Source organism: Vigna umbellata, chromosome 11 (assembly GCF_029865625.1).
Source record: "Vigna umbellata cultivar VRB3 chromosome 11, Vumbellata_1.0, whole genome shotgun sequence".
Classification (NCBI taxonomy): Eukaryota; Viridiplantae; Streptophyta; class Magnoliopsida; order Fabales; family Fabaceae; genus Vigna; species Vigna umbellata.
This window is the reverse complement of record NC_142175.1, coordinates 354,327-381,804: the sequence shown is the minus strand read 5'-3', so window position 1 is coordinate 381,804 and position 27,478 is coordinate 354,327. Positions and strand designations below refer to the sequence as shown.

General features: G+C 39.0%; 1 protein-coding gene and 2 pseudogenes across 1 annotated transcript; 1 reads left to right on the top strand and 2 right to left on the bottom strand.

Moving 5' to 3' along the window:
* Nucleotides 1–442: 442 nt before the first annotated feature.
* On the bottom strand, nucleotides 443–1,694 carry LOC148190685 (uncharacterized). The gene has a single exon (XM_088101888.1). It carries the CDS (start codon nucleotides 1,679–1,681, stop codon nucleotides 443–445), a length of 1,239 nt encoding a protein of 412 aa, XP_087958014.1. The 5' UTR covers nucleotides 1,682–1,694.
* A 4,562-nt stretch (nucleotides 1,695–6,256) lies between these two features.
* Nucleotides 6,257–8,658, bottom strand: LOC148190684 (uncharacterized; annotated as a pseudogene).
* A 14,819-nt stretch (nucleotides 8,659–23,477) lies between these two features.
* On the top strand, nucleotides 23,478–26,948 carry LOC148190683 (uncharacterized; annotated as a pseudogene).
* The last annotated feature ends 530 nt before the right edge of the window (nucleotides 26,949–27,478 follow it).

The window sequence follows — 27,478 nt, the reverse complement described above, 5'->3', positions numbered from 1 at the left end:
CATGTGTATTGAACAAGTAAATGATCCACTTCAGAGAAAATCAGGCAAAACTCAATTATGCTTCTAAGGTGATAACATTCAACAATAATTCTGGAGCGCAAAATCTCACTAGGTTACTTAGGGTTCCAAATTTGTTTTCAAACACCATGCCATGCATATTAATCACAAGAAGAACAGCGCATGAAATTCATTCAGTCGAGCGTAACCACAGTGAAAAGAAACTACCCAACTCGAGCCTAATTTCAAAGTCTCACAGAGTAAAAGCAAACAAAAACGATTTCTAATCAAGTCAAGTTCGAAACATTTTCATCAACATGTTCATTCAACCAAGTTCAAAAGTACGAGTGCTGAAATAAAATTAACTAAGGAAATTAAAGCATGAAAACAGTAATTGTTTATGAAAGAGATGAAAGTTGCCCGTCTCATTGTCTCATCTGTCTCCTCAAGAATCACTCTCAGTGTCCTCCACTTCTTCTTCCTCTTCAGATTGCTCCTCCTCCTCTTCCTCTTCAGATTGATCCTCTTCCATTGCTTGAGCTCCAGAAGAAGTTCCAGCTCCCCCATCAGTAGAGGTCTGGTCCCCAGGCCAAGCTACTCTTGCAGCATATTCCTCAGAAGTCATGAAACCTGGGTGAGAGGAGGCGTAGACCTGACGCATCATGTCTGCGTGAGCAAGGCCCATCCTGTGGAGTGCTTCCAGCTTAGCATTGAGGTCAGCCATATTGAAGGGGTTTTGTGGGCCGTCTTCTTCAGGCTGTGCAGGTGGGTCAGGCTGATTTCTCCGATGCCTTCTTGGCGGCTGGGGTGCAGGAATGTTCTGACCGTCCTCATCAATTAAGCAGTATTGCAGGTAATAGGCCCGATCAATGGTTTTCCTTGGTTTCTCAAATGGAGGCAGTGAAGTATCAACCCCAGCAATCTCACATAGGTGAGTGATCAGAGATGGGTGGCCTAGTGGAGTGTTGCTCAGTGCAGTATTGGCACAGTCATTTATCTCATGTGCAATAATGTTGCCCACATTTATTGGCTGACCCTGCAATATAAAGAAAAGGAGGAGTGCTCTACTCACATTGAGGTCAGACATATGGGAGCAGGGAGATATGTTGGCATGTATGAATGCCATCCAATATTTGGAGAGAGGTGTAAGAAAGGAACGCTTGATATGCAGTGGTTGTCCCTGTCTGTTTCTATGAAAGCGTCCTCTGGGGAGGCACAAGGTCCTCTCAACCTCCTCATAGTCTATCCCTGCAAAATTTGTTCCGTTTGCGTCTGAGTAATGACATGTTGAATTGCCTCCTGGCCACTGAGTGTTCAAGAAAGAGTTGATTGTATTTGCATCAAAAGCTACTTGTCTCCCTCGCACATAACTGGTGAAAGGTTGTGGTTCGTCTAAATAGCTGCGAGCATTAGCATAGAATTCCCGGACTACATCAATATTAGCCGGTTCAGGGAAGGAGATAAGATTGCTCCAGTGACGACGCCACACCTCTTGGGCAAATTGTGGTTCCTCTCGAGGCAGCTGTTCTACTACTCTTTCCATAAGGAGTCGTCTGTTTTGAGACTCCTCAAAATTTTTCTTATGTCTTTGGGAGAGGAAAGTTTGAGGTTTTGAGTGCTTCTTTTGCTTCTGCCTCTTTGTTGCTATGGTTTTGATTCTTTTGGATCCTGAAACAGAGGCCATTTCTGCACAAACATGCAAGCATTGTAATTGTGAGGAGGAGACATAGAAAAATCACATTGAGATGTAACGTTTGTGCAAAGGGTGTGCATTCATGGCTCAAGAGCATACACAAACAATTAAGACACTCAATCACAAACAATCACAAGGAAATCAAAAGACAAAAAATAAACAAAATGCATGAAAAGCTCAAGAATTGGCAATTTCTGGCCGAACCAGTCGCGCCCAGGCGCGACCTGCTAGGGGCGCTCGGGCGCGACTTCTGCAGAAAAATTCTGCAGAATGTTGCCTTATTCCATACCTAATTTTGTGAGTTTTGGACTTTTTAGATAGCAAACCAACATACAAGCAATTCAAATGAACAACAAGGACAAAATCAAAGCAGTCTAAACAGAGATGAAACAGAGAAAATTGGAAAAACATCAGAAGATCAATGCATGGGCCAATCTTGGCCGAACCAGTCGCGCCCGGGCGCGACCTGCTAGGGGCGCCCGGGCGCGAGTTTCTGCAGAGTGCAGAACTCAATGGCAGTGGGTTTTTCCAGTTTTTCAATCATCAATCAAGCATTCAAGCGGTTCAATTGTACAATCCTAGTCTAATTCAAACAACAATCAACATATGAAAGCAAAGGATTTCCAAAACAAGCAAAAGAAAACAAAACCTACTTGATTTGGAGAATTGAATTTGAATTTGCATTTGGGGATCTTGAGAGGGTTGAGAGCTTGACCGTGATTACCCAAAGAAAACGGATGTTTGGTGATGAGAATAAGTGGGTGTGAGAGTTCACAATGGAAGTGATAAAGTTGAGTGGATGGGTTGAGTTGGGAAAAGGTTTACTAAGTGAGAGAGTTCACAATGGTGAGTGGGAATGTTGTTGATTGGTGGTAGTTTGTGTGGCTTAGATGGAAGGGTATGGTGGTTTTTGGGGTTTTGGAGAGAGTAGGCACGAGAGAGAGGGAGAGAAGGCTGGAAATTAGGGTTTGAAAATGAGGGAAAATCTGACCTGTGCACTTAAAATCAGAACAATTTGGGCCTGCACATGTCGCGCCCGGGCGCCCCTTTTCTCGCGCCCGGGCGCGACCAGCACGCTGATGACTCGCGCCTGGGCGCGCCTGGTCAGGGGGGCTTGGGCGTGAATTCTGCAGAATTTCAGCAGACTGCAGAATGGCTCAACTCACAGTACCATTTTCTGATTTTTGCATTCTCTAGCTCTCAAAACACCCCAGAACACCTTATTTTTATCAAACACATTTGCTTAAATCTCCAATAGGGAAAATTCACTTGAAGAATCAATTTGAAGGTGTTCAATTTCACAAATTTTCAACATTCTCCAAAACAAGCTAAACCAATTCCATACACAACAGAATCACACAATAAACATCTCAAGCTACACAACACACTAACATACATCCTCACAGACAAATTTTAACAAGTTCTAAAACACAAACAAACAATCAACATCACACACAAATAACAAAATAACACTGAAAGAAGGTTAGAAAGCTGGGTTGCCTCCCAGTAAGCGCTTGTTTAACGTCATTAGCTTGACACACTGATGCTCATGGATCTGAGAGGTGAATGATTGTTGTGAGACGCTGAATCTCACCGCCTAGGTACTGTTTCAGCCTCTGTCCATTTACCACCCAACTTTTGTTTGGATCATCTGCTGCAGGGTTAACCAACTCAATAGCCCCATGGGGCTTTACCTCCTTTATGATGAACGGTCCAGACCACTTTGATTTCAGTTTGCCTTGAAGAATCTTGAATCTGGAATTAAAGAGTAAAACTTGTTGGCCAGGTTTAAACTCTCTCTTTAAGAGCTTTTTGTCATGATACAACTTAACCTTCTCTTTGTAATTCTTGGAGTTATTGTAAGCTGTCAATCTCATTTCCTCCAACTCCTGTAATTGCAACTTTCTCTTTTCCGCAGACAAGGTAGAATCAAAGTTCAAGAACTTCAGGGCCCAATAAGCTTTGTGCTCCATCTCCACCGGTAGATGACAAGATTTGCCATAGACTAGTTGAAAGGGAGTCATCCCAACAGGTGTTTTCATTGCAGTCCTGTAGGCCCACAGAGCATCATCCAGTTTTAATGACCAATCCTTCCTGGAAGAAGAAACAGTTTTCTCTAGAATCCTTTTGATTTCTCTGTTTGATACTTCCGCTTGCCCATTGGTTTGAGGATGATATGGGGAAGCAACTTTATGCTTCACCTCATAGTTTTTTAGTACCTTTTCAAGCTGATAGTTGCAGAAATGTGATCCTCCGTCGCTGATAAGAATTCTTGGCACCCCAAATCTTGAAAATATGTTTTTCCTCAAGAATTTAATCACAGTGGTTGCATCATTCTTTTGACATGCTACTGCTTCCACCCATTTGCTCACATAGTCTACTGCAACCAGAATATACTCATTTGTATAGGATGAAGGTAGGGGACCGACAAAGTCAATACCCCAGCAATCAAAAACTTCAACTTCCAAGATGCTTTGTAGTGGCATTTCATGCCTTCTTGAGATAGTGCCCACTCTTTGACATTTATCACAACGCTTGGCTTGGGCATAAGCATCCTTGAATATAGTAGGCCAGTAAAATCCAGATTGGAGGACTTTGGCAGCTGTTCTTTCACCATTGAAGTGTCCTCCATAGGGTGAATTATGGCAATGCCACAAGATTTCTGCTGATTCTTCTTCAGTAACACACCGCCTCAAGAGATTGTCAGCTCCTAGTTTGAATAGATAGGGGTCATCCCAAACAAACTGCTTAGCATCATTTAAGAATTTCTTCTTTTGTTGCCATGAAAGATAATCTGGAAGGATTCCCGCAGCTTTGAAATTAGCTATATCAGCAAACCAGGGCCTTTGTTGGACCATCATCAAGTTCTCATCATAAAACTCTTCACGGATTTCTCTTTCTTTAGTTGTAACTTCATTATTGACAAGTCTTGAGAGATGATCAGCAATGACATTTTCGCTTCCTTTCTTATCTCTGATCTCCAAATCAAATTCTTGCAACATAAGAACCCATCTTATCAATCTTGGTTTGGAATCAGGCTTGGTAAGCAAATACTTGATAGCAGCATGATCAGTGTAAATAATCACCTTTGAACCTATGAGATAGGGTCTGAATTTCTCTAATGCATACACTATGGCAAGAAATTCCTTTTCAGTGGTTGCATACTTTAGTTGAGCTCCATTCAAGACCTTGCTTGCATAGTAGATTGTGTGGAACACTTTCTCTCTTCTCTGTCCAAGCACTGCACCAATAGCATAGTCACTAGCATCACACATCAATTCAAAATCTTTGTTCCAATCAGGAGATATGATCACCGGAGCAGAAGTTAGCTTGGATTTCAATGCTTCAAATGCCTTCAAGCATTCCTCATTCAGTTCAAATGGTGTATCTTTTACAAGGAGATTGCTTAAGGGCTTAGCAATCTTGGAGAAATCTTGAATGAATCTTCTATAAAAGCCAGCATGCCCAAGAAAGCTTCGAATTCCTTTCACATTAGTTGGTGGTGGAAGCTTTTCAATGACTTCCACTTTAGCTATGTCCACTTCAATTCCTTTGGAAGAAATTTTGTGCCCCAAAACAATCCCTTCTGTTACCATGAAGTGACATTTCTCCCAGTTAAGAATGAGGTTGGTTTGGATGCATCTCTTCAACACCGTTTCTAAATTTGCCAGACATAAGTCAAATGAGCTTCCAAACACTGAGAAGTCGTCCATGAAGACTTCTATACATTTCTCCACAAGATCGGAGAATATAGCTTGCATGCATCTTTGAAAGGTGGCAGGGGCATTGCAAAGCCCAAAAGGCATCTTTCTATAAGCGAATATACCGAAGGGGCACGTGAATGCGGTCTTTTCTTGATCTTTTGGATCTACAGCTATTTGATTATAGCCAGAATAACCGTCCAAAAAGCAGTAGAAAGCTTGCCCTGCTAATCTCTCCAGCATTTGATCCATAAAGGGGAGTGGAAAATGGTCTTTTCTTGTTGCCTTATTCAACTTCCGGTAGTCAATGCACATTCTCCAACCAGTGACAGTTCGTGTAGGTATAAGCTCATTTTTCTCATTACATATAACTGTCATGCCTCCCTTCTTCGGGACCACTTGCACAGGACTTACCCATGTGCTATCAGAGATAGGATAAATGATCCCTGCCTCAAGAAGCTTGAGAACCTCTTTTCTCACCTCCTCTTTCATGACTGGATTTAGCCTTCTTTGAGGTTGAGTTGCTGGTTTAAAATCATCTTCCATAAAAATACGGTGCATGCAATAGGTTGGACTTATCCCCTTTAAATCAGAGATAGACCATCCTACAGCTCCTTTGTTTCTTTTCAACACTTCGATCAACTTTTTCTCTTCAGCAGATGATAAGGAGCTGCTGATAATCACAGGCTTGTTGTTACCCTCATCTAGAAAAACATACTTTAAGTGAGAGGGTAAAATTTTTAGTTCAAGCTTCTTCTCTTCCATCATGACATCAGTCTTTATATCTTCGATCTGTACTTCACTAGATGGGATCTCCTTCAGCACATCCAAATATGTTAAACGTTCTTCAATCATTTTCTCTTCTTCTTCATTGAGAGATTCACGTGCATCTATGAGTGTTTTTATCAGCGGGGACGACACATGTATCTCCCTTTCTACCGTTACGCAGGCTTCGTCAAGCACATCAACTTGAAAGCAAGCTCCCTCATCAGTGGGATGAGACATTGCTTCAAAAACATTGAAATTCACCTCTTCATCTTCCACCCTCACCTTGAGCTTACCATCATCAACATCGATGAGAACTCTTGCTGTCTTCATGAATGGCCTTCCAAGGATGAGTGGTACCTCCACATCCGCCTCCATTTCCATGATAACGAAATCCACTGGAAACACAAATTTATCTACTCGTACAAGAACATCCTCCACTACACCAAGTGGATACTTGATGGATCTGTCTGCCAATTGTAGGCTCATCCGAGTAGGTTTGAGTTCAAGCTCTCCAATTTTCTCAAATAAAGAGAAAGGCATCAAATTGATGCTTGCACCCAAATCGATCAATGCTTTTCCAATAGCTAGCTTACCTATAGTGCAGGGAATGGTGAAGCTACCAGGATCCTTGAATTTAGGAGGGAGGAGCTTCTGGATAATGGCGCTGCAGTTACCTTGAACTTCAATTGTCTCTTCCTCAATGTATTTCCTCTTTTTAGTGAGGAGTTCCTTCATGAATTTTGCATAGGCCGGCATTTGTTGTAGTGCTTCTGAGAACGGTATTTTTATCTCCAATTGCTTGAAGATCTCCATGAACCGTCCAAACTGCTTTTCTTTATCCTTTCTTGTGTATATTTGTGGATAGGGAAGGGGCCTCTCAACTTCTTTTTCTTTTCTTTTTCTTCTCTCCTCCTCTTCTTCTTTTTCTTTCTCTCCACTAACACTATTCTCATTTTCTTTTCTCTCATTCTCTTCTTCTTTTCTATTCTCACTCTTCGTCTCATTTTCATCTTTTCTTTCATCACTCTCTTCTGAGTTCTTTTTCTCTCCACTCACTAACAACTTACCACTTCTTGTAGTGATTGCCTTGCACTCCTCCTTTGGGTTGGTTTCAGTATTAGCTCCAAAACTCTTATCAGGTTTTTCTTCTAGCTTCTTGGCCAGTTGACCAACTTGTATCTCCAAATTCCTTATGGATGCTTCCGTGCTTTTGTGGTTGGAGATGGATACTTGCATGAATTGTTGAAGAGTGTCCTCCAATTTAGAGGTCCTGTCTGATAAAGAGGGGTGTGGTTGGTATTGTTGTTGAGGTGGTCTGTTTGAAGGTCCAGCTTGTCCTTGGCCCATGCTTGGGTGCGGTCTCCATCCTTGATTATATTGATTGTTACGGTTTTGATTACCCATATAGTTCACGTCTTCTTGGGTATTGACCTGCATAGCACAATGACCATTAGCATGTTCTCCACCACACAACTCACACCCTTGATGTTGGGCTTGTGAAACATTCTGGAGTTCTTTTGGCAATTGAGAGAGTTTGTTCATGAGCGCTTCAAGCTGTTGGGTCATTATCTTGTTTTGGGCAAGTAGAGCATCCTGAGATTGTAGTTGAAACACGCCTTTTTGCTGAGCCCTTTCATTCTGCAATTCACTGTCATTTGCAGCCATGTTTTCTATTAGCTCATGGGCTTCTTCTGGTGTCTTCCAACGGATATTTCCTCCAGCTGAGGCATCTAACATCAATTTGGTTTGGGATCTCAATCCTCCCAAAAACATGTTGAGAACAGTAGGCTCATCAAACCCATGAGTGGGTGTCTTTCTCAGTAGCCCTTTGAATCTGTCCCAGGCTTGACTCAGAGTCTCATTGACATCCTGCTGAAAAGATGAAATCTCCTGTTTCCCTTTGTTAACCTTGGACTGTGGGAAGAATTTGTTGAGGAATTTTGCCACAACATCCTCCCAAGTAGTGAAACTATTTTCCGGGAAAGAGTTTAGCCACATCTTCGCATTGCCTCCCAAGGAGAATGGAAATAAGCTGAGCCTTATTGCCTCATCTGGCACTTGATGGATCTTTACAGTGTTGCAAATTTCCAAGAAAGTTGCCAAATGATTATAAGGATTTTCGTGTGATAGACCATTGAATTGATTACTCTGCACCAGATGGATGAGAGCAGGCTTCATTTCCATGTTCACAGCATTTACCCGTGGCCGAGCAATACTATTAAAGTGGAGCGGTCCTGCAAAAGTAGAGTAGTCTTCCAAGGTGCGCCTTGCTTGTCTATCACCATTGTCATTCATATCGTCACCCATATCCCCCATTTCCTGATGAGCTGTGGAAGAGTTTGGTTGCTCAAAGATTACAGGTGCGGGAGGAATGTTTCTCGAAGTTCTGTTTTCTCTCCTTCTTTGGCTATTGTTTCTTCTTGCTGTCTTTTCAACTTCAGGATCCAATAGAAGAGGTTCAAGTGATGGTGTGCTTCTAGTACGAATTTTTCTCTGCATTCACTAGAAATAACAACACTAGAGCACAAGATTAACTTTAAGATCACTAAACAAATTTATTCACAGTAAAAAGAATAAAAAGAATAAAGCCTAAGTTGGTTAAGAATTACACAACAGTAAAGTACTAACACCGAGTCCCCGGCAACGGCGCCAAAAACTTGTTAACTCTTTGGCAAGTGTACCAAATCGTTCAAAGTAATAAAACCGGTAAGACCGGATATCGTTTCCCAAGAGACTCGTGTAATACCTTAAGACCGTATAATAAGTTAACTAACTTAGACTAAGAATACATCATTTTGGTATAATTCAAGTATAATAAAATTTCAATTCAAATATAAGTGATAAACTGAACGTCTTAGAGGCTAAAAGATTGGAAATGGATAATGGATAATGAAACAATATGGATGAGATGTTGGAGAATGATTGTAATTACTACGCTATCATGCAAATGCACATCACTACTTCATCAATTAATTGCGTTTGTCAACCTTCCAATTATACTTAGACCCAATTCCTTGGTAGAAAAAGCCTAGACTCACTTCTTTGAATCCCAATTCCTTGGTAACCTAGAAAGTTCATCTGCATTACGATTAAAGGTTTAAGACAACTAAAGCATCAAGCTCCATTCCTAGATACAATCTCCTTTAGGTGTTAATTCCAGTTCAAGACCCACACAATACTTTCCAATATCTAGCAAATCTTAGAATCATGTTATGGTTGATCAAGTCACAACAAGCTTTAAGAGAAGGAAATTAAACACTCACAATCAATTGAAGGAAGCTTAAATTCATTAAACTCAAGTGCATTTACATGAAAGTTTCGTAACTACATCATTCCCCAACAAAATGAAATTAGTTCTCCATAGTCATGGAGAACTTGAGCTTACAATGGAGAAAAATGGAAGAATGGGGATCCAAGGAGGAAGGATGGAGAGTTTCCACTGCCCAAAACCAGCTCCCTTAGGTCCGAAAATGGTGTTCCAAGCTTCAGCCGTCAAGAAGATGCTCACCTCAGTTACAGAATGCTTTAAATAGATCTAGGGTTCCAGGTCAGCAAAGTCGCGCCCGGGCGCCCCTCCTCAGTCGCGCCCAGGCGCGGAGCTCTCGCAGAAAGTCGCGCCCGGGCGCCCTCTTTCTCGCGCCCAGGCGCGGAGCTTGCGCAGATGGTCGCGCCCGGGCGCCCTCTTGGTCGCGCCCAGGCGCGAAGCTTTCGCAGATGGGCGCGCCCGGGCGCCCTCTTGGTCGCGCCCGGGCGCGAGGCTTGCGCAGAAATTAGCATTTTTCCTCCTTCTTCTTAGGCTCTTAGGCGTGAACTTCCTTTCCTGCTCCATCAGATCCTGCTTTTGAATCCTTTTCTTGCTCCCATTCTTGGTAAATACAGTACTTCTCTAAACGCTTGCAATTCGCCTACAAATTTGAGGAATTAATGAAGAAAACTTGTATGTAACGCTTAAGCTAGACTTATTCGCAAACATAGAAGATAATGGAGGATTAAACATGTTTCAAGCTTAAAAAGGGTAGATTTGGTACAAGAATTGGTTCAAAGATAATGGTAAAAATTACCGTTATCAATATACATCGGCGTTAAAGGCACTACTAAAACAATGTTTGCTTTTGAATGTGTTTAGTTTAACTGAAACGAAAGGCAAAGTTTTTTGTAGTAGAGTGAACGAAACACATCCTTATACAATAAAGTCTTGAGTGAAACACTTCTTTAGTGAGCAATGGTTCCATGTATTTCATGAAAGCATTTTGCCATTTTTGTTGATCCCTTATTAAACCTTTTCATTTATCGTGTGATCTATAATGCATAAGCACCATAATTAAAGCTTGATTTGTGAAAGCCACATTATCTCTTGAGTGGGTTTTGCTGATGACCAAACATGATTGATTTAATACTCTTGAGTGAAGTTGTGTTCTTGAGTTGTTAAACCATTATAGTTGAGCTATCTTGTCTATACAAAGTTACCTTTTGCTTGAGGACAAGGAAAGTTCTAAGTTTGGGGGAGTTTGATAATACTAATTCTTACCATTATTTAAGTACCTTTTTAGTGGAAATTCAGCTATGTTTTAGCTTAGTACTTGCTTAATATCCTCTCTTTATATTGTTCTTGTGGTTATTCATATTGTTGGTTACACTTGTGAAAATATGATAAAATTTCCCTCTTTTGATAGTTATATGGATGCTCTAAAGATCATAAGCAATATTGAAGAACCCTGGATTCAAAGATACAAACAAATCTGCACAACTTGGGGAATCTGATGAAGATAGAGAGGCCATTATTGAGCGGTGCATTCCAGAGAAGCCAACATTTAGCGCTAAAAGTCCAATGAAGAGAGCCTCCCCCTAATGCTGAATCCAGATAAGTCAAGGTTGAGCGGTGCATTCTAGGGAGTAGGGCACTAAGCACCAGAACGTCACCGTTGAGCATCACCCTTGCTGATGTGACAGATTTGCAATATCAAGAAAATATATAATTAAGCTTTGCGTAGCTAATTCATAACAAGAATTAAGAGAAGGAACAAAATAATAACAATCAAAGAAATTGTTGTGGTGGTGGCTTGGCTTGGTTGACCATTATTGTGGTAGTCACCGATCGGCTTATGATGTTAACCGTTCGGTATACACTATATCCGATACATCCCCCCATAGTCCGAGTTAAGCATTCGGCTTTAGCCGTTGTTAACTATAGGACTTATATGAGTTTGAGGGAGGCTATTTTTAGTCGTTGCTTGTTGCTGCCGAAATGGTAGACTTTATAACTTCCCTTTTGAACTTTTCAATAGGTCGAGCGGCTTATGACGGGAGTTCTTTTTAGAACTTGTTTTCCTTTTCTGAAGAAAAATAACGATCGAATTTGAAGTGTTAAAAGAATGTAAATGATTAGACTAACCCATTTTATAAGGTTGAATGGCCAAGTAAGCGAGAGTGCTTTATTGAAGACGCTTGGTTGAGAATGACTGTTCCTCAGCTCTTGGTGTTAGACCTAGGAGTTCCTGGAGAACTTCTTAGTGAAAATGATTTACTTCTCGGCTTTGACCTAGGAGTTCACTAGAGAATTTCTTAGGGAACGGGTTTTACCGTTCAACTTTGCACTAGGAGTTCTTGGAGAACTTCCTATTGAGAGGGCTTTAACTTTCGGCTTTGTGACTTTGACCTAGGAGTTCTTCCTAGGGAACAAGCTTTACCGTTCGACTTTTCACTAGAAGTTCCTAGAGAACTTCCTAGTGAGAGGACTTCACCTCTGGCCGAGAGGGATTTACCTCTCAGTCTTTGTCATCAGAACTTCCCAGCTCACGAGAGGGATTAACCTCCCGGCCGAGCGGGATTTACCTCTCAGTCTTCGTCATAAACTTTTTAGTTTGACGACATGGATTTACCTCTCGATCTTTGATAACGGTTTAAAATATTGTTATTTGAGATGTAATTTTGATACAAAAAGCAACCTTTTCACTTAGAAACTTGCCTGAAATCATGTTTTTTCATTAATTTGTGTGAACAAGAGAGTTGAGGTTGAATTTAATGATTTTATGACTAATTTCCCTTGTTTTGATAGAAAATGAGTTAATATAGAAAGCAGAGATGAAGTGCTAAGGAGATAGAGCTCAGAAAGGTCTAAAAAAGCACCAGAAGAGGGAACCACACGAAGCTTGGGCGACCTGCAGGAGGCTTGAGCGTGGAAAAATCGACGCTCGCCACCCGGGCGGCCAGACCCCGAAGCTTGGGCGAGATTGGAGGCCTAGGCCTGCTAGATTTCGACGTCCACCGCCCGGGCGGCCAAATTGGCTGCCCGAGCATCACGCGCTACTGATCTGGCCCAATTTTTGCTCTGTTTCGACTCTTTTGGACCAGGCCCTGTTTCTACTCTTTTCCGACTCTATTTAAAGGACCCAGGCGCTCTAGGTTTTACATCTCTGGCTGGAGCAACACACTAACACACTTTTCTACTCTCTGAAGGCAGATCTGGTGGCGGGAGCTTCCTCCTCTACTTTTAGAGTTCTTTTATCTCGTGCTTTTCCATGGTTCATATAGTTTCTCCATGTCTATGGGAAACTAAACTCTATTTTTTGTTGGGGAATGATGTAACCTTGTGAACTCTAACCCCAACAACGTATTCATCTCATTTTATAAACACCTTCATTCATCTCTGTGTTACTCTGTTATTTATCAATTGCATTCATATTTAATTTTATGTCTTTGCATCACAAACCAATGATTTCTTTTTATTTAAGTCTTAATTAACTAGGTTATCACACAACTGTTTAGTGCCGAGAGTCTTTAGGGATACGATACCATTTTATATTACTTGTGCGATTTGGTACACTTGTCAATCCATCAACAAGTTTTTGGTTTTGTTTCTAGAGATCAAAAATACTGTCAACAGTCTTCGGCATTAACTTTCTAGCTGACGAGAGGGATTTAACTCTCGGCCAAGAGGGATTTACCTCTCGATCTTTATCTTCAACCTTCTGGTTGACGAGAGGGATTTACCTCTTGGTCTTTATTATCAGTTTCTCGCTGATGAGAGGGATTTACCTCTCGACCGAGAGGAATTTATCTCTCGATCTTCGTCATCAGCTTTCTGGCTGACGAGAGGGATTTACCTCTCAATCTTTATCATCAGCTTTCTGTCTTATGAGAGGGATTTACCTCTCGACCGAAAGGGATTTACCTCTTAGTCTGGGTCATCATCTTTCTGGCTGACGAGAGGGGTTTACCTCTCGACCGAGAGGGATTTACCTCTCGGTCTTTATCTTCAGCCTTCTAGTTGACAAGAGGGTTTTACCTGTCGGCTGAGAGGGATTTACCTCTCGGTCTTTATCATCAACTTTTTAGCTGATGGAGGGATTTACCTCTCGGTCTTCATCATCAACTTTCTGGCTAACGAGAGGGGTTTACCTCTCGGGCGAGAGGGATTTACCTATCGGTCTTTGACATCAGAGCCTTTTGGTGGACGAGAGGGATTTACCTCTCGATCTTCAACATCATTGAGAGGGATTTACCTCTCGGCCGAGGGGGATTTACCTCTCGGTCTTTGACATCAGAGCCTTTTGGTTGACGAGAGGGATTTACCCCTCGGTCTTCAAAATCATCGAGACGGATTTCCCTCTCGGCTAAGAGGGATTTACCTGTCGGTCTTTGACCTACGAGTTCTTCCTAGTGAACGGGCTTTAGCGTTCTGCTTTGAGAGGGCTTTACCTCTCTGCTTTGAGCTAGGAGTTATTCCTAGTGAATGAGTTTTATCGTTCGTCTTTGACTTAGGAGTTCCTGGAGAACTTCCTAGGGAGAGGGTTTTACCTCTAGGCTTTGAGCTAGGAGTTCTTCGTAGTGAACGGGCTTTACCGTTCATCTTTGACCTAGGAGTTCCTGGAGAACATCCTTGTGAGAGGGTTTTACCTCTCAACTTTAAGACTTTGACCTAGGAGTTCTTCCTAGGGAACGGGCTTTACCGTTCGACTTTGCACTAGGAGTTCCTAGAGAACTTCGTAGTGAAAGGGCTTTACCTCTTGACATTGTGATTTGCAAGATCTTATCACCTGCACTAAAGAAATATAATAACTCGAATTTTACATGGTGAGAAAAAGAGTAGCCTAACAAACCAATGCATTAATGTCAAAATAGGTTGTTATAAGGCCGGTCGGCCAAGCAAATAAGGTTGTTCGGTCTTTTGTTGAATGTTTGATGGTCAACGACAAGGAATACGAATTAAGATTTCTTGAATGAGTTGTGGGTGATTTATGCTTTGTGACCGAACAGGAGAGAGAGATCAAGGTCTGCTCGAGCTATACCTTGAGGCCATGGAAGGCCGAGGGGTTGAAGCCGAATGACTGAATACCTGATGACCGAATGGGCGAATACCTGTAAGGCCGAATGGCCGAATACCTGTGATTGAATGGAAATTGTCCGGTTGGTAAGTCGAATGGTTTGCAGGGGTTAGATTCCGTTCTATTTCGACCGTTTGGGTTGGTGTAATTATGGCTTGCTTCATTGCAATTCTATCGGTTTGAAGCGGACCGCTCGGGAGGTACTCACTCCGCCCTTAGTGCCACAATCTCCTCTACGTGCTTCGCTGCTCCTCCATGTTTCTCGTGGTCACCATTGGGTTTCTTCAGCTTGCTCTCGGCCCCACGGTGGGTGCCAAAATGTTTCAGTAGGGATTTGTAGAACCGAGAGACTAACCTTTTCTAACGTGGCTTTGCTACTTTCCGACGCTGGAATTGAGTGCTCCGCTCGATTGGACTCTGGATGTCGTTCGGTTGGGCTTTGGATGTCGTTCGATTGGGCTTTGGATGTCGTTCGGTTGTGCTCTTGATGTGGGGAGGTACCTGCAAAAGGCACTCCGACATTCAAGCTAGGAGCGGTTTTATGAACTATTTATCACAATTTAGTATTTAAGTCCTGATCGGACGTAAGTAGAACGTAGGGGAGTCTCAGTTGAACGTACCTGGCTTTTGACCCTGTCATTGTATTTATAAGTGTTTCATAGACCAAATAATAACAAACTTACTTGGAGATTCGGTTAGTTATTAATCAACGGCTTTATCAATATCTTAACCGCTTATCAACATCTTCAGATCTTCAATCAGATGTTCTTAATTCTTTTATTCTCTGCTGGACTATTGGCCCAATAATACCTTAAATGTTGGCCCAATTATGGCCAAACACTATTTAATGCGGTTGACTTTAGTTGATGCAGTTAATGATGATCTAGTTGACCATTGTTGTAGTGGTAACCTATCGATTTGTAATGTTATCAATTAAATATACACTATATCTGATAGAAATTGTAAACTGAATAATAATTAATAATTTTCAAAATTATATATAAAGATTTTTTTTTTCAAAAGAAAAAAAAAACCACATATATGATAAATTTATTAAAAAATTATTGTAACAAATGGCCACTTTCTGCTACAACATCTGTCTGAATATGCATTTCTCAAACATTTTTGGGCAGTCAACTAAATAAAACTTGTCATTCATGTTTTAGGAAAATGAAACATGAAATTGGATCATCAAAACTTCAACTATCATGCTGTATGATAATATAAATATTATTATTACCCATATCACAAAACAGTGAAAACCTTCAAACTTTATATAACAATATGACTTGTAACACATCTCGCTATTATCAGAATTCTTTCGTAATTAAATTATTTCCCTGCAAATGAATGTCACCATGCTAAATACAAAATGACAGCAAAAAGGTGCAAAAAGTTTCCACTTTTCCTTTTTGTTCCCTCAACTAGTTTCCCTCCTATTTTCCCCTGTTTTTTTTTCTTCTTCTTTATCTGCCTCTTTCACATTTTCAGTTGCTATCTGCTTTTTCTGTCTTTCTATAGCGGCCCCTCCTTTTCTTTTCTTTTTTATCTTTTCCACTGTCCCTTTATCTACTTTTTATCTTTTCCACGGTCCCTTTATCTACTTTTTATCTTTTCCACCGTCCCTTTATCTACTTTTTTATTTTTCTCCCTTGCTTTTCCATCTTTTCTAATCTCATCTCTTTTAAATTGTTTTTTAATATTTTCTATATTTTTTAAATTAATACTGTTTTACTTAGTTGATTTTTTTCAAAAAAAAATTTATTTATCCAAAAAGATAATTGAGTAGTGATATTAGATATATATAGAATATAATAAGTTAAATTATTAGATTTTATCTCTATAAATATAAAAGAAAATAATCTATTTATAAGATAATAATAGAATATTTGGCATGTACATAATGTACACAAACTCTAAACCTCAAAGTTTAGATGCATATAGGTATACCACCTGTTCCACCTTAAATCCTCCAATATACCATTATAAAGCTTAATTATTAGACTTCAAGCAAAGTGCCTTTCCTTATTTTGTCGCTTCATGATTTTGCTTTAAAAGATAAACTAGACTAAGGAAGGAGCGTATGATTTTGCTTTAAAAGATAAACTAGACTAAGGAAGGAGCGTGTATATTAATTATTCTTAGTGTTGATATTAAGGAACGTAAGAATTTTTAACTTATGGGATACCTTTTTCTCTTTCCTCATTGTAACAGTCACTTAGTTTTAATGGATAATATATAATGAGTAACTATAGTAATATTATAATAGCATATTTGAGATTAAAATATTTATGTGATGTAAGAAAAAAGGATCAATGTAACGTCATGTTTGTTATATCAAGGTAACGTCATAGATAAATGCAAAATAATAAAGATTCCAATAGATCAAAGGAGATAATATAATCTCTTATCAAAACTAAAGCTGGGAAAATGAATCACACAGGCTACCGTTGGTTTAAATTGGGTTGAGTTAGAAAAAATTGTGTTTTTTTATGTGGATCGTATTTTAACTCGGTTCATGCAGGTTGAACTCATAATGGGCCGGATTGGCCCACCAACCTACCTATCTAATTTTATTTTATTAATTTAATTTTAATTTTATAAAACAATATTTATTATTATTTTTTGCTTGAAAAAATTATTTAAGTTCCTTATTTTCAAAATTAATTAAACATCCATGTTGGGAGTGAAATTTTGGTTAGATTTGAATTATAGAAAGTTTGTAATTTGTTTTTATTTTTAAAAAATTTTAATTAAGTGAGCTAGTGAGCTCACCCGTTTACCCACCAACTTGTGGTGGATCGGATCGGGTTCAAATTTTTCTAGCTTGCTAATAAATGAGCTGAATTGGGTTAGCTCACTAAGTGATCAACCCGTGGTGGACCAGACCGGATCGAGCCGAGTAGTCCGTTTTGACAACTCTAATCAAAACACATACATAGATAAGTTCTGATATACAAAAGGTTCACTTCTGTTCCTATTACACCTAATACAATAGTATCACATCGTTTAAGGGTTTGCAATTAAATACTTCTTCCATTCTTTTATTTTCTTATCTATTTTTTAGGATAAAATCGTAACGAAATTTTACATTTCAGAATATATAATACCTTATATATGTATGGTTATTGATTTGAGAATATTACTTGACAAATTTAAGAGAAGAACAACTTAATTTTTTTTTTCTAATGTGAACTTTAGTACGGGATGTGTTTTTTCTTGGATTTCAAAGATGTAAAAGGTTGTTGTTCAATTAAGTACACAAGCTGAGTTTATTGCAGTTGTAGCAAATGTGATTCAAGTTGTTTGGTTGGTTGAGGAATATTTTAACATAATGGAATTTGCATCAAGACATAAGTTATTGTTGATAACCAAACACCAATTTCAATTAAACATAATCCTGTTTCATGGGAAGATCAAGCTTTTTAATCTGAAATTGTTTCATTTAAAAGAAGTTAAAGAAAATTGGCTACACAAATTTGGTTTACTGTCTTACTGCAGAAAAGACCAATCTTCTGACATGTTCACCAATTTTTTTCTAGTCAGTAGGTTTGAATTCTTAAGGTTAAGGAAGAAGCAATAAATTTGCAACGACCAAGGTCAGCATGAATGTTGAGAATGTGCCTTTGGATGTTACATATATTTAGTAGTCTTTCATATTTGTTTCAATTTGAATTAGTCAAATTTGTTCTATTTCATTAACTTTAGTGGATTACCTATTTTTCAGCTGAGATAGAAGTGCAGTGGCTAGAATTATGAAAAACTATCTCTTAAACTGTTATTTCTGAATCAATTTAAATTAAATTGCAATAATAAGAGTAATAATAAGAATAAAAAATATATATAAAATAAAAAGAGAGAGACAAATAAAAAAAATCTAACTAAGTATTTGAATCAGATTTTTAGAGACCCATGATCATCTTTAAAACTCTAAACCTCTTATTCTTATCTATACGGAACAAAATAGATAAGAAAATACAGAAGTTTATACTAGTAAAATTATTTATCCATTTATTGTTTGTGGTATTTTTCACGACTATATACACATACAATAGTTTGAAAATTAAGGGATCAATTAGTTTCTTATTCATTTGAAAATTATGGGTATCTGCTTTTCATTTTTTATATGCGAAAAGACCTTTGTTATGGGAATAATGATTGTACTTGGTTACTTGTTTGTTCGATTTGCATAAGAAAAATAAGATAGTGGAGCAACCATTGGTATTAGATTTGTTGCCGCTTTTAACCCTTTTATTTATTTATATGACAACATTGACCATTCTTTTTCTTCATATTATTTTTTACCTAAATTTCGTTTCATGTAATAAGATAAATTGTATAAGTGGCATGAATGTTGAGTTAGAGAGGTATGTCACTGTCAATTTTTTTTGGTTTATGTATTCTTAATATGTCATTGCATTTTTAGTTTGAATATTCTACACTTTTTTTTTACGCTTGGACATTTCTTTTATGGCCATTATTTATACTATTATCAATTTTCATTATAATAATTTTATGGTCATATGTATATATATTTTTATACATTTACTATTTCTTAATTATAGCATGGATTTTAATATAAAAAAGGAACAACTATTTTTCCTAAAAATCATAACAAATATGCTTTTTTTTGGCCGCATCGTGACACCTATTTTCAAATAAATAAAAAATACTAAATAATAAAACATTTTCAAAATTTTAAAATTTATACTCTTTTTCAAATGAATTTTTAAAACTATCTGATTTTTCATTGAGAATGAAAACAAGGTTCATCTTTGTTTGATACATTTTCAGAAAAATTAAAAAAATTTAAAAATCATTTTCCAAATAGGTATCCGCATATTTCTCATTATGAATGGAAATAAAAACTTAGTTCTTCTCAAATTTGCTTTTAAAAAATTATAAAATTTTCAAAAAGTATTTTTTTTAAAGTTTTTTTAGAAGAACTACGTAATCCTATATATCTAATTGTAAATGAAAATTCGTATAGAAGAATTTTTTTTTTATCCAAATCAACTAATTTTTTATTGGCTTAATACGCTCTTTGGTCCCCATTTTCGTTGGATAATATCAATTCAATCCTCATTTTTAAAAGTGTTTGGAATAAGTCCAAAGTTAGTAAAATTTGCGTCTAATTTGTCCCTTCCGTTAAGTATAACCAAACGGAGTTAGTAGGTTGATGATCTGGCACCAATTATTGGCAACATGTCAATATATTATTTTTTGCGTGCTGGCGTGTAACTGACCTAGAGAAGATATGGTGTTTTATTAGGATAGAGTTAATTAATTTGGGGAAAATGTGATTTAGGGTCCAAATTTTGTATCAACCACAGTCCAACCTTGCCGGAGCCATCGCGACACCCATTGGCCACACCCATGAGCTCCACCATTGCCGCAAACTTGCATCACCACCGTCAACCAGAACCCAAAAACATGAGAATTAGAAACCCTAAATGCAGGAAGCCTAACTCCAAAATGAGAAAGCAATGACAGGAAAACCCCATAATCCAAATTGAAAATAAAATTCACAACTCCTTCAATCGCAACATCAAAAAATCAAGAAAATCAAGAACAAAACTTTAAAGGAAAAATTCCCAAATACAGAAACCCTAAAATCAAACCCCTAAATTACAAGATCAAACCCCCAAATTATAACAGTTTCGATTCAGTTAACTGTGAGAATTGTATCTACTTTTTTCTCTTCTCTATTTCCCATTCAACTGCTTCGTCTTGCCAAGAAAAAGTTATTTAATAATAAAATGTTAATAAAAGAAACCGTTCACATAAAAAATTAATAATGAATGTTTTAAGACAAAAATTTTTTATCACAAATTTTTATATTTTTTTATGAATAAAAATATATTACTTTTTAAATAATATTATTTTAAGTAATAAAAGTAAAATATATATTTTAAAATTTAATTTTATTAAATGATTAAGTAATAGAAATCATAAAAGAAAAAAAAGACTATATAAAAAAATAATACTTTAAATACATTATATTCTTTAACATATTAATAAATATGTAAAAACATGTTAAAAAAACTTTTAATGATATTAAAATGCGTGTAAGTGCACACACTAAAATAACTATTTATTTTAAAAATCAACCTACTTTAAAATAAATATCAATATTATTATTTTTAAATGATAGTATTTTACAGACTAAAACTAAAATATATTTTTTAACGTTAAATTTTATTAAATGGCTATATAATAAAATATCATAAAAAAATAGTAATATAGCAAAAATAATTAAGATTATAGAAATATCAAATGACAAAAACTTAACAAACGTTTATTAAGAGTAACTTTTGTAAACACCTGAAAAATAGAGTGTTATAGAGCAGATTGGTGTATTAGAATAATGAGATAGATTATTTTACTTTAAAATAATCTTATAATATAAAAAGAATTTTTATAACACTTCTCATTATTCTAAGAACATTTAATCTCTCTAGAACTCTATTCCTCAGAGTTCTCTGAATTCTCTCTACAAATTCTCTCTGCTGAGTTTTGTGTTCGACGATCAGGAAGTGTCTAGGCGATCTTGGCGTTGAGAGCTTCAATCTTGACCGATCAATTTCTTGTTCTTCAGCTGGTAAGTTGTCTCACTTTTCTGTTCGTTCTTCTCTGAACTGTGAGCATGCAATGATTCCGGGTTGCATGTGGTTAGTAGTTATTTCATCCATTTTTTAGTTCAATTTAGGTTCAAAGTGTGGTTCTCTATCACCAATTGGTGAGTTGTAAGTTTCTGTTGAGTTTACTTGTTGTGCAAGGTACAACTGGAGCGTTTTTGTGTTTGGGGCTGTGTATCTCTGAGGTAAGGGAAGCTAGGTTGTGTTTTAATTATCAATTGGTGTTGTATGTGATGAATTCTGTGATTAAAGTGTTGTGCAGTTAGAATTTCAGCTTGTGAATGTATGTTCTTAACTGTTAAAATGGTGGAAACTGTAAAATGTGATTGATGAGCCGTTTTGGATTAATCTAAATGCTGTAATGTACGCAAATTAGTGATTGTTATTGGCTGTAATATGTTGTAGTGGTGATGAAGTAAAGTGTGAAGTGAATTGGGTTGGTTTAGTGTATTTTAGAGGAAATGAGGTAGTGGAATTGAGGATTAGTGGTCAAGGGCTATTAGTGACTGCTGGGGTAGTGTAGATAGGTCATATGTGACTGGTTTGAGTCATCAAAATGGTCAAAAACAGGTTCAAAGTAGTAGAATTGGTTTTGAGTCTCTAAGTTGATGAATTAGAGGTTTTATAGTAGAGTTTGGTGCATAAACACTTTAGATTGGTGTTAGGAATGTTTAGAATCCTTTAGTCAAGTCTAATTTAGTATATACATCAAATTAGGAGTGTTAGAAGTTGGCCAAGTTGAGTAGAATTGGTAAGGAGTGGTTGAGTTGTATAATTCTGCAGAATTTCGTTCTGCAGAATTTCGTTCTACAAATTATGCAGACTCGCTGTGCGAATGGATTCACATAGCGAGATATCTTAGCGAGGTGCTCTCTGCCAAGGTACCCGCATAGCGAATGGGTTCGCTGTGCGAGTGAATTGAGAGTGTTGCTCTCTGTTTGTCAATCCGCATAGCGAGTCTAATCGTTATGCGACTGGTTGGGGTCTGAAACCATTATTAATTTTTTTCGATCAGCGAGTGGGTCTCGCTCTACGAGTGTTTGGGGGTTCAAGCCTCGGGATGAGGTTCTTGCATAGCGAATTGGGTCGCTATGCGAGGGGTTGGGGTCTGTTGTATTTCACAATTTTATTCACATAGCAAGTTTAGTCGGTATGCGAGAGACCGAGAGTAGTTGGTCTCTGTATAGGGCTTTCGCAAGGCGAGTTAGGTCGATGTGCGAGAAGCTTATGGTCTCGCTATGCGAAGGTGCGCGCTGTGCGAGAGATTCGTTCTAGTTCAAGTCTTGTGTATTCTTATGTTGTTTGATATGCATCAATAAGTGTTGTATGAAGTAAGTTGAAGTGGTATCATGTAATATCTGTGGTGATTGTGGTGTGTTGTAATCAAAAGTGTAAGGTTCAAGTGTGGTTTATGGACATAATTCCATGATCCTCAAGGAGAGGAGACATGGTGGTGCCCTATGTTGTGATTTAAAGTGAAATCTCTAGTTGAGATTCAAGTAAGTTTAGAATGGATGCAGGAGCTTAGTCTTGGGGGTTATCCTAAAACTCTAATGGTCTTTCATTCTTAGGTAGAGAGGATTGATCCATGTCATGAGGAGTAGCAGGAGGTCCTAGTCTTTGGTGCTTCTAGTATGGGCCAAGGTGAGTGATAACGGACTAACCTCGTGAGTGTGGTAGGGTGAAACCCATTGGCAATGGCTTTGCAAAGTAGTAGAAGCCACCACGAGTGCACGACCTGCCATAGCTCGACAATTATTCTAAGTCCGGACAGTCTGAGTCAGTGTGTGTTATGCTTGAAGAGTTTAAATGATGGGAATGTATAATATGCTTGTATGAAGTTAAATAAATTGTTGTATGATTAAACTTTGTTTAAACTAGCTTACCCTGTTATGTGCTTATGTTTTGTATGTTCTGCTGTTCTTCTTCTGCGATGACCATCCTTTGGATGTGAGCAGCAGAAGAAGAGGTCTCTTTGGAGCAAGCATTGGATGGAGGTGATGCTGCTGCTGAGTAGTTGCTTTTGTTCTTTAGAGACTTGTGTTTAGTTTTGGAATAGTTTTCAGTCTGTATATAAAGTTTTAAATTTATAGTTGTTTTTGGATGACTGTAAATATATCACTTTATGTTTTAGATGGATAATTGTACTACTTTATCATGCTTGTTGCTTCTCTTTATTATAGTTTACACTATATATTGGGATGTTACATTAATGGTATCAGAGTAGTTCTTTCCTTAGGAATCCTTTAGGTTATGAATGTGCCTTGCTTGTGCTTGTGTTCTTTTAGTCATGTCTAGTAGTAATCCTTGTCTCTTTGAGTTGGACTGATGTCTTTTCTCTCTGCGTAAGCAGAATATGGCACCTAGGCCTCCTCCTCCTCCACCCACAAATCTTGATGCACCAAATATGATTAGGATGCTGGAATTAGTGATCAGTGAGATGCGGCAGCAGAATACTGCTTTGGTACAGCAGAATTCTGCGGCAATGCAGCAGTTGGAATCTGCTCGACTTTCAGTTGAGGCCTCTCAAAGGCAGTATTTGGAATTGTGGACCGGTGGAAGGGCTGTAGCTGGACCCTCTTCTTCTTCTTCCACACAACCTCAAGAGTGGAGTCTTGAGAACTTCTTGCAGCACCGTCCAGCCAAGTTTAGTGGACAAGTTAGACCAGATGAGGAAGATAGATGGTTTAGAGATATGGAGCGCATTTTTAATGCCAAGAGGTGTTTAGATGAGAATAGACTGGCTTTCACGGAATATTTATTATCCGGGGAAGCTAGTCACTGGTGGAGTAGTATGAGGACCATTTTGGAGGGCAGTAACACTCCTATCACTTGGGAGTTGTTCAAGGAGAGATTTTATGCTGAATATTTTCCTGACAGCGTCAGATTTGCTAAAGAGATTGAATTTCTACAGCTGGTTCAGGAAAATATGTCAGTCTTTGAGTATGCAGACCAGTTCAAGCATCTGATCAGGTTTCATACAGTGTCGATGAGTAAAGTTTGGCAGTGTCGGAAATTTGATAATGGTCTGAGAGGGGAGATCAAGTTGTTGGTGAAGGAGCTTTCTATTAAAGAATTTCCAGCTTTGGTGGAGATGGCAAGGGTCATGGAGAAGACCAAGTTGGAAGTGGACAGCCAGAGGAGTCAGCCTTTGAGAGTAGGAAGACCGGTGATGTCCAGAGGTGGTTCCAGTTCTAGAAGGACTCCCTACTCTAGGCCTCCTTCTCATGGGTCTAGGGGTTCCTTCTCCCAGTCTTTAGTGCCATCGGGGCAATCCAGTCATTCCGGGGGAGTGAAGTGTTATTCGTGTGGAGGGCCTCATTTGCAATCAGTTTGTCCTCAGATTGTGGGTTTCAGAAGATGTAACATATGTCGGGTTGAGGGACATTTCGCCAGGGACTATCCTATTGTCAGGAGGACAGGTCAGTAGACTTCTCAGGTCGGGAGAGTTCATCCGAGGGGCGATGTCAGACCGCAGGCTTCAAGCAGGGTGTATGCCTTATCAAGGTCAGAGGCAGCCAGCTCAGGTACTCTTATTGTTGGGCGTTGTGTGTTGAATGATAAAGTGTGTTGTGTGTTGTTTGATTCTGGAGCGACACACTCCTTTGTGTCAAAAGATTGTGTGGCTGATTTGGGTTTGGTAGTGAGGGAGTTACAGTATGACTTCGCTGTAGCTACTCCCACTTTGGGGTTGGTTAAGACATCTGCCTTGTGTGCTAGATGTTTTGTGGTTGTAGAACGGCGTCCGTTCAAGGTAAACCTCATTTGTTTACCTTTGCAAGGATTATATGTGATCTTGGGAATGGATTGACTATCTGCCAATCGCATTCTCATAGACTGTGGTGAGAAGAAGTTAGTTTTTCTTGAAGAGGAAGGGGCAGTGTTGTTGTCTTTAGGGCAGCTGAAGCAAGATTTGGTAGAAGGTGCTTGTTGTTTTCTCGTGCTTTCGCATCTATCAGTTGAGCAGAGTGGACAGGGTTTAAATCACTCAGTTGTGAGCGATTTCTTGGATGTGTTTCCTAAGGAAGTGCCGAGGTTGCCTCCTCAGAGGGATGTCGAGTTTTCTATTGATTTGGTGCCTGGCGCAGGACCAGTATCAATATCGCCATATAGAATGGCTCCAATTGAGTTAGCTGAACTAAAGAAGCAAATTGAAGATTTGCTTGAGAAACAATTCATCAGACCAAGTAATTCTCCGTGGGGTGCGCCTGTGTTGCTTGTGAAGAAAGAGGATGGTAGCTCCAGACTATGTATAGACTACATGCAATTGAACAAGTTAACCATCAAGAACAAGTATCTGTTGCCCAGGATCGATGACTTGATGGATCAGTTGTATGGGGCTACTATTTTCTCCAAGATAGACCTGAGGTCAGGGTATCATCAAATTCTAGTCAAGGCAGTTGATGTGCAGAAGACTGCCTTTAGGTCCAGATATGGTCATTACGAGTATGTAGTTATGCCGTTTGGTGTGACTAATGCTCCAGCCATATTCATGGACTATATGAACAGAATCTTCAGGCCGTTCTTAGATAAGTTTGTTGTTGTCTTTATAGATGACATACTTATTTATTCTAAGACTTGGGAGGAGCATGAGAATCACCTTAGGACAGTGCTTGGGATTTTGAGAGAGAAAAAGTTGTACGCTAAATTGTCTAAGTGTGAGTTCTGGTTCGAAGAAGTGCAGTTTCTAGGGCATGTTATATCAGCGGGTGGAATTGTTGTGGATCCAGCTAAGGTTCAAGCCGTGCTTCAGTGGGAGAGACCGAAGTTTGCCACTGAGATCAGGAGTTTTGTTGGTTTAGCGGGCTACTATCATCGTTTCATAGAAGGTTTCTCTAGAATGGTAGCGCCGTTGACTCAGTTGACGAGGAAAGATAAACCTTTTGCTTGGACGGACCGGTGTGAGTCTAGTTTTCAAGAGTTAAAGCAGAGGTTGACTAGTGCTCCGGTGTTGATAATCCTTGACACAGGAAAACCTTTTGAGGTTTTCTGTGATGCTTCCTATCAGGGACTTGGTTGTGTGTTGATGCAAGAGAGAAAGGTGGTCGCCTATGCTTCAAGGCAACTTAAGGTTCATGAGAAGAATTATCCTACTCATGACTTGGAGTTGGCAACAGTTGTATTTGCCTTGAAGATCTGGAGGCATTATTTGTATGGTGCACAGTTTCAAGTGTTCAGTGATCATAAGAGTTTGAAGTATCTCTTTGATCAGAAGGAGCTAAACATGAGGCAGAGGTGATGGATGGAGTTTTTGAAAGACTTTGAGTTTGATCTTCTCTACCATCCGAGGAAAGCGAATGTGGTTGCTGATGCGTTGAGTAGGAAGACGGTTCATGTATCAGCATTGATGGTTAGAGAATTGGAGTTGGTGGAGAGCTTCAGGAACTTGAGACTGTAGGTGGAGTTAGAATCATATTTTATCAGATGCAGCAGTTTGGTGGTGTCTAGTGGGTTGTTGGACCGTATCAGAGAGAAACAGTTATTGGATGAAGAGTTTCAGAAATCAACCGGGTTGATCGGTACCGAGTAGGGTAGAGATTTCAGTGTGGGGACGGATGGTATACTGCGATTCAGAAGCAGAGTTTGTGTTCCTAAAGATTCTGAGCTGAAGAGATTAATTCTTGAGGAGGGTCACCAGAGTCGTTTTAGCATGCATCCTGGCATGACTAAAATGTATCAAGACCTCAAGGATTCTTTTTGGTGGTCTAGAATGAAGGGTGACGTTGCACGGTTTGTGGCCTCTTGTTTGACTTGTCAGAAAGTTAAAGTGAAGCATCAACGACCTGGAGGTTTGTTGCAGCAGCTAGAGATTCCAGAGTGGAAATAGGATAGCATAGCTATGGACTTTATTACCCATTTGTCACGAACGGTAAAAGGTCATGATGCTATCTAGGTGATTGTTGACAGGCTGACCAAGAGCGCTCATTTCTTGGCAGTCAATTTGAGGATGTCTATGATTAAGCTTGCTCAGTTGTATATCAGAGAAGTGGTGAGACTGCATGGGGTGCCTTCCAGCATAGTATCAGATAGAGATCCAAGGTTTACTTCTTGTTTTTGGCAAACTCTTCAGAGTGAGTTGGGTAGTCGACTTTAGATGAGTTCAGCTTATCATCCACAGATTGACGGCCAGTCAGAAAGGACGATCCAGACACTGGAGGATTTATTGAGGACGTGTGTCTTGGATCATTTGGGAGTTTGGGATGAAGTGTTGTCATTGGTGGAGTTCACCTACAACAACAATTATCAGACCAGCATTGGTATGGCACCGTTTGAGGCATTGTATGGGAGAAGGTGTAGGACACCTCTGTGTTGGTTTCAGGAGGGTGAATCAGTTTTGACTGGGCCGGAGTTGATTCA

Bases quoted from the DNA above. Each gene is read 5' to 3' on its own strand.
- LOC148190685 (XM_088101888.1), bottom strand. From the start codon at position 1,681: ATGGCCTCTGTTTCAGGATCCAAAAGAATCAAAACCATAGCAACAAAG.